This window comes from Oncorhynchus keta, unplaced genomic scaffold, assembly GCF_023373465.1.
Source record: "Oncorhynchus keta strain PuntledgeMale-10-30-2019 unplaced genomic scaffold, Oket_V2 Un_contig_23992_pilon_pilon, whole genome shotgun sequence".
NCBI classification, from domain to species: domain Eukaryota; kingdom Metazoa; phylum Chordata; class Actinopteri; order Salmoniformes; family Salmonidae; genus Oncorhynchus; species Oncorhynchus keta.
Window position 1 is genome coordinate 4,349 of NW_026283671.1, and position 8,152 is coordinate 12,500.

Here is an 8,152-nt window from a genome sequence, read left to right on the forward strand (position 1 = left end):
TTACCTGGTTGTATAGACTACACAGGTGTAGTGTTACCTGGTTGTATAGACTACACAGGTGTAGTGTTACCTGGTTGTATAGACTACACAGGTGTAGTGTTACCTGTTTGTATAGACCACAGGTGTAGTGTTACCTGGTTGTATAGACCACAGGTGTAGTGTTACCTGGTTGTATAGACCACACAGGTGTAATGTTACCTGGTTGTATAGACCACACAGGTGTAGTGTTACCTGGTTGTATAGACCCACAGGTGTAGTGTTACCTGGTTGTATAGACCACAGGTGTAGTATTACCTGGTTGTATAGACTACACAGGTGTAGTGTTACCTGGTTGTATAGACCACACAGGTGTAGTGTTACCTGGTTGTATAGACTACACAGGTGTAGTGTTACCTGGTTGTATAGACCACAGGTGTAGTGTTACCTGGTTGTATAGACCACACAGGTGTAATGTTACCTGGTTGTATAGACCACACAGGTGTAGTGTTACCTGGTTGTATAGACCACACAGGTGTAGTGTTACCTGGTTGTATAGACCACACAGGTGTAGTGTTACCTGGTTGTATAGACCACACAGGTGCAGGGCAGTGTTCCCTGAGGCATTCTGAGAGCTCATATCGGCTCCGTAAAACAGCAGATGTTCCAGGTGCTGCACGTTCCCATGACGACATGCCTGGAGAGAAACAACATGCACGTTACCATGACGACACGCCTGGAGAGAAACAACCTGTCACATAGATGATCTAATCTTCCCCATGTTTTTGTAGACAACAGGGTGGGAATGCCTCTTGATGAAATAGATTCTTCAGTAGTTTCCTTTACCTAATTCCCCAGAGTCAGATGAACTTGCGGATACCATTTGTATGTCTCTGCGTGAGGTTTGTAAATGTGTCCCTTTTTGGGTGACCCCAAATTCACATAGAAATAGAAGTTATAGATATGTGACTCATTGAAAGCAAATCTACGAAGCGGTAGATCTATTCTATGTGCACTTCTTCTATGCTTCCCATTCTTAAGTTTCATTTTTGCGTCTTGTACTTTCGGGTTGTACACCAGCTTCAAACAAGTGAAAGTACAATATTTTTGGTTATTGAAGATTAATTTGGTTATTAATTTAGTACAATGATTCTCTACACCAGTGGTCTCAACCGTTCTCCAAGGCATTCCTAGTCGATCACCAAACATTTCTGTAAAAATCCCAACTGTAAAGCCTTTCATTCATTGGTTTTATTTGTTTGGCACTGTTAGCTGTGGGTGCACTTGATTCTACATCCCTAGCGATGTTGGCTGTGGGTGCACTTGATTCAGCAGCCCTAGTGCCGTTAGCTGTGGGTGCACTTGATTCTACATCCCTAGTGATGTTGGCTGTGGGTGCACTTGATTCTACATCCCTAGTGCTGTTGGCTGTGGGTGCACTTGATTCTACATCCCTAGTGCTGTTGGCTGTGGGTGCACTTGATTCTACATCCCTAGTGATGTTGGCTGTGGGTGCACTTGATTCTACATCCCTAGTGCTGTTGGCTGTGGGTGCACTTGATTCTACATCCCTAGTGCTGTTAGCTGTGGGTGCACTTGATTCTACATCCCTAGTGCTGTTAGCTGTGGGTGCACTTGATTCTACATCCCTAGTGCTGTTGGCTGTGGGTGCACTTGCTTCTACATCCCTAGTGCTGTTGGCTGTGGGTGCATTCTGATTCTACATCCCTAGTGATGTTGGCTGTGGGTGCACTTGATTCTACATCCCTAGTGCTGTTGGCTGTGGGGTGCACTTGATTCTACATCCCTAGTGATGTTGGCTGTGGGTGCCCTGATTCTACATCCCTAGTGATGTTAGCTGTGGGTGCACTTGATTCTACATCCCTAGTGATGTTAGCTGTGGGTGCACTTGATTCTACATCCCTAGTGATGTTAGCTGTGGGTGCACTTTGATTCTACATCCCTAGTGATGTTAGCTGTGGGGCACTTGATTCTACATCCCTAGTGCCGTTAGCTGTGGTGCATTTGATTCAGCAGCCCTAGTGCCGTTAGCTGTGGGTGCACTTGATTCAGCAGCCCTAGTGATGATGGCTGTGGGTGCACTTGATTCAGCAGCCCTAGTGCCGTTAGCTGTGGGTGCACTTGATTCAGCAGCCCTAGTGCCGTTAGCTGTGGGTGCACTTGATTCAGCATCCCTAGTGATGATGGCTGTGGGTGCACTTGATTCAGCAGCCCTAGTGCCGTTAGCTGTGGGTGCACTTGATTCAGCCTCCCTAGTGATGATGGCTGTGGGTGCACTTGATTCAGCAGCCCTAGTGCCGTTAGCTGTGGGTGCACTTGATTCAGCAGCCCTAGTGCCGTTAGCTGTGGGTGCACTTGATTCAGCATCCCTAGTGATGTTGGCTGTGGGTGCACTTGATTCAGCAGTCCTAGTTCCGTTAGCTGTGGGCACTTGATTCAGCATCCCTAGTGCCGTTAGCTGTGGGTGCACTTGATTCAGCAGCCCTAGTGATGTTAGCTGTGGGTGCACTTGATTCAGCAGCCCTAGTGCCGTTAGCTGTGGGTGCACTTGATTCAGCATCCCTAGTGATGATGGCTGTGGGTGCACTTGATTCTACATCCCTAGTGCTGTTGGCTGTGGGTGCACTTGCTACATCCCTAGTGCTGTTGGCTGTGGGTGCACTTGATTCTACATCCCTAGTGCTGTTGGCTGTGGGTGCACTTGCTTCTATATCCCTAGTGCTGTTGGCTGTGGGTGTGCACATCCCTGATTCTACATCCCTAGTGCTGTTGGCTGTGGGGACTTGTTATGTTGCTGTGGGTGCACTTGATTCTACATCCCTAGTGATGTTGGCTGTGGGTGCACTTGATTCTACATCCCTAGTGATGTTAGCTGTGGGGCACTTGATTCTACATCCCTTGATTCTGTACATCCCTAGTGATGTTAGCTGTGGGTGCACTTGATTCTACATCCCTAGTGATGTTGGCTGTGGGTACTTGATTCTACATCCCTAGTGATGTTAGCTGTGGGTGCACTTGATTCTACATCCCTAGTGATGTTAGCTGTGGGTGCACTTGATTCTACATCCCTAGTGATGTTGGCTGTGGGTGCACTTGATTCTACATCCCTAGTGATGTTGGCTGTGGGTGCACTTGATTCTACATCCTAGTGATGTTGGCTGTGGGTGCACTTGATTCTACATCCCTAGTGCTGTTAGCTGTGGGTGCACTTGATTCTACATCCCTAGTGCTGTTGGCTGTGGGTGCACTTGCTTCTACATCCCTAGTGCTGTTGGCTGTGGGTGCACTTGATTCTACATCCCTAGTGATGTTGGCTGTGGGTGCACTTGATTCTACATCCCTAGTGCTGTTGGCTGTGGGTGCACTTGATTCTACATCCCTAGTGATGTTGGCTGTGGGTGCACTTGATTCTACATCCCTAGTGATGTTAGCTGTGGGTGCACTTGATTCTACATCCCTAGTGATGTTAGCTGTGGGTGCACTTGATTCTACATCCCTAGTGCTGTTAGCTGTGGGTGCATTTGATTCAGCAGCCTAGTGCCGTTAGCTGTGGGTGCACTTGATTCAGCAGCCCTAGTGATGATGGCTGTGGGTGCACTCTGATTCAGCAGCCCTAGTGCCGTTAGCTGTGGGTGCACTTGATTCAGCAGCCCTAGTGCCGTTAGCTGTGGGTGCACTTGATTCAGCATCCCTAGTGATGATGGCTGTGGGTGCACTTGATTCAGCAGCCCTAGTGCCGTTAGCTGTGGGTGCACTTGATTCAGCCTCCCTAGTGATGATGGCTGTGGGTGCACTTGATTCAGCAGCCCTAGTGCCGTTAGCTGTGGGTGCACTTGATTCAGCAGCCCTAGTGCCGTTAGCTGTGGGTGCACTTGATTCAGCATCCCTAGTGATGTTGGCTGTGGGTGCACTTGATTCAGCAGTCCTAGTGCCGTTAGCTGTGGGTGCACTTGATTCAGCATCCCTAGTGCCGTTAGCTGTGGGTGCACTTGATTCAGCAGCCCTAGTGATGTTAGCTGTGGGTGCACTTGATTCAGCAGCCCTAGTGCCGTTAGCTGTGGGTGCACTTGATTCAGCATCCCTAGTGATGATGGCTGTGGGTGCACTTGATTCAGCAGCCCCTAGTGCCGTTAGCTGTGGGTGCACTTGATTCAGCATCCCTAGTGATGATGGCTGTGGGTGCATTGATTCAGCAGCCCTAGTGCCGTTAGCTGTGGGTGCACTTGATTCAGCATCCCTAGTGATGATGGCTGTGGGTGCACTTGATTCAGCAGCCCGAGTGCCGGTAAGGCAAAGTGTTTCCATTTTTAACCATTTAATGAGTCAGAAGATAGAAATCAATTGGCCAATCAGATAGCTCAGAACACCTTGTCTGCACAGTTTCCTCAAGCCATTGACTGTAAAAAGAAGCCTTGAACTCACAGCAAAGTTGATACTGTGAGATATAAAAACTAAAACCATGACTAGAAAGACTCAACGAATACAGCACCGAGCTAATGTTTTATTTTATTTTACTAGGCAAGTCAGTTAAGAACAAATTCTTATTTTCAATGATGGCCTAGGAACAGTGGGTTAACTGCCTGTTCAAGGGCAGAACGACAGATTTTGTACCTTGTCAGCTCGGGGATTTGAACTTGCAACCTTTCGGTTACTAGTCCAATGCTCTAACCACTAGGCTACCCTGCCGCTCTCCTCTTCACCCGGGAGCCAGCTGCACCAATGTGTCACCATCCGAATGACGACCGATGTCAGCCTGCAGGTGCCCGACCCGCCACAAGGAGTCGCTAGAGCACGATGATCCAAGTAAAGCCCTCCCTGCCAAACCCTCCCTAACCCGGACGACGCTGGGCCAATTGTGCGCCGCCCTATGGGACTCCTGGTCCCGGCCAGTTGAGACACTGCCTGGGATCAAACCCCAGGCTGTAGTGACGCCGCAACACTGCAATGCAGTGCCTTAGGCCTTAGACCTCAGACCTCAGACCTCAGGCCAGACCTTAGACCTCAGGCCTTAGACCTCAGACCTTAGACCTCGGACCTCGGACCTCAGGCCTTAGACCTCAGGCCTTAGACCTCAGGCCTTAGACCTCAGGCCTTAGACCGCTGGCCCTGGCTTTTTGTCTGTTATAAAGAAAGGAATATTAAACTTTCTCTGGTCATACGAGTAACAACATTGATTGGGAGACTGTGTCCCCTTTTCTCAGTGGAGGGAAGGATGGCAGAGGGACGCTGAATCGGGTGAGAGGCAGCCTCACCGCCTCATTACCAGTGTGATCATGTACCTATATTTTTTTTTACATTTCTAAATGGTCTGAGTAGAACAACATTGGCAGGTCAATTCAAGTATAGCCAATATGCAGGGATAATGTACTGGACCTAGAGCCTACAGAGCATAGCCAATATGCAGGGATAATGTACTGGGTCTATAGCCTACTGAGCATAGCCAATATGCAGGGATAATGTACTGGTCTATAGCCTACTGAGTATAGCCAATATGCAGGGATAATGTACTGGGCCTATAGGCTCTGAGCATAGCCAATATGCAGGGATAATGTACTGGGCCTACAGCCTACTGAGCATTGCTGATATAAAGGATAATGTACTGGGCCTATAGCCTGCTGAGCATAGCCAATATGCAGGGATAATGTACTGGGTCTATAGTATACTGAGCATAGCCAATATGCAGGGATAATGTACTGGGTCTATAGCCACTGAGCATAGCCAATATGCAGGGATAATGTACTGGGCCTACAGCCTACTGAGCATAGCCGATATGCAGGGATAATGTACTGGGCCTATAGCCTACTGAGCATAGCCAATATGCAGGGATAATGTACAGGGCCTACCAGCCTACTGAGGGATAGCCAATATGCAGGGATAATGTACTGGGTCTATTGCCTACTGAGTATAGCCAATATGCAGGGATAATGTACTTGGCCTATAGCCTACTGAGCATAGCCAATATGCAGGGATAATGTACTGGGTCTATAGCCTACTGAGTATAGCCAATATGGAGGGATAATGTACTGGGCCTATAGCCTACTGAGCATAGCCAATATGCAGGGATAACGTACTGGGTCTATAGCCTACTGAGTATAGCCAATATGCAGGGATAATGTACTGGGTCTATAGCCTACTGAGTATAGCCAATATGCAGGGATAATGTACTGGGTCTATAACCTACTGATCATAGCCAATATGCAGGGATAATGTACTGGGCCTATAGCCTACTGAGCATAGCCAATATGCAGGGATAATGTACTGGGTCTATAGCCTACTGAGTATAGCCAATATGCAGGGATAATGTACTGGGCCTATAGCCTACTGAGCATAGCCAATATGCAGGGATAATGTACTGGGTCTATAGCCTACTGAGCATAGCCAATATGCAGGGATAATGTACTGGGCCTATAGCCTACTGAGCATAGCCAATATGCAGGGATAATGTACTGGGTCTATAGCCTAGTGAGTATAGCCAATATGCAGGGATAATGTACTGGGCCTATAGCCTACTGAGTCATAGCCAATATTAATTGATAATGTATTGGGCCTATAGTCTCTGAGCATAGCCAATATGCAGGGATAATGTACTGGGCCTATAGCCTACTGCATCAGACCTCATTGCTCCAGAACTGTTTTAATTGGTTAATGTTGCAGAACTTTACTCACAAGGTCTAGTGGTTAGATCTAACCTAGATCCATGGTCGACCTAAGTCTATATGCTAATTTAATTCATTTATTTATTTTGTCCTGTTTCTCCCCAATTTCTGGTAATTACAATCTTGTCTCATCGCTGCAACTCCTAACCCTTGGGGAGAGGAGAAGGTCGAGTCACCAAGGGCTCCTTAGGCTAACCCCCAACCTAACCCTTAGGCTAACCCTAACCCTTAGGCTAACCTAACCATGGCTAACCCTAACCCTAATGTTAGGACACATACACCCAGCTGGATAACAGATGTTAATGGACACATAACCTAACATGGATAACAGATGTTAATGGTCACATGGATAACAGATGTTAATGGACACATGGTTAACAGATTTGTTAAAGTGGCCAGTGATGTCAAGTCTGTATGTACAGCTTGACAGGATGCTCTCATATGTGCATCTGTAAAAGTTTGAGTATTTTAGGTGACAAGCCAAATATCTTCAGCCTTCTGAGGTTGAAAAGGCACTGTGGATAGGGGTGCTCCTTCTGCTGTTTCCTGAAGTCCACGATCATCTCCTTTGTTTTGTTGACGTTGACTGAGAGGTTGTTTTCCTGACACCACACTCAGAGTGCCCTCACCTCCTCCCTGTAGGCTGTGTCGTTGCTGTTGGTAATCAAGCCTCACTACTGTTGTGTCGTCTGCAAACTTGATGATCGAGTAGAGGTGTGCATGGCCACGCAGTCATGGGTGAACAGGGAGTACAGGAGAGGGCTGAGAACACACCCTTGTGGGGCCCCAGAGTTGAGATGTTGTTTCCTACCTTCACCACCTGGGGGCGGCCCGTCAGGAAGTCCAGGACCGAATTGCACACAGCGTCGAACCAGAGAGGGCCTCACGCTTAATGATGAGCTTGGAGGATACTATGGTGTTGAATGCTGAGCTGCATAGTCAATGAACAGCATTCTTACATAGGTATTCCTCTTGTCCAGGTGGGATAGGGCAGTGTGCAGTGTGATGGTGATTGCATCGTCTGTGGACCTGTTGGGGCGGTAAGCAATTTGAAGTGGGTCTAGGGTGACGGGTAGGGTGGAGGTGATATGATCCTTGACTAGTCTCTCAAAGCACTTCATGATGACAGAGGTGAGTGCTACAGGGCGATAGTAATTTAGTTCAGTTACCTTTGCATTCTTGGGTACAGGAACAATGGTGGCCATCTTGAAGCATGTGGGGACAGCAGACTGGGATAGGGAGCGATTAAATATGTCCGTAAGCGCACCAGCCAGCTGGTCTGCGCGTGCTCTGAGGACGCGGCTGGGGATGCCGTCTAGGTCAGCAGATTTGGAAGGTTAACACATTTAAATGTCTTAATAATCACGTTGGCCACGGAGGAGAGCCCATAGTCCTTGGTAGCGGGCCACGTCGGTGGCACTGTATTATCCTCAAAGCAAAGAAGGTGTTTGGTTGTCTGGAATCAAGACGTCGTTGTCCGTGACGTGGCTGGTTTTCTT

At 48.0% G+C, this 8,152-nt stretch overlaps 1 protein-coding gene across 1 annotated transcript in view; it reads right to left on the reverse strand.

The window, feature by feature from the left end:
* Positions 1-305: 305 nt before the first annotated feature.
* Positions 306-8,152, reverse strand: part of LOC127921924 (SH3 and multiple ankyrin repeat domains protein 2-like) — an 11,063-nt gene continuing 3,216 nt past the window's right edge. Inside the window, exon 3 of the mRNA XM_052505549.1 lies at positions 306-673. Within this exon, the coding sequence (XP_052361509.1) occupies positions 374-673 (300 nt within the window). The 3' untranslated portion in view covers positions 306-373. The remainder of the gene's footprint in view (positions 674-8,152) is intronic.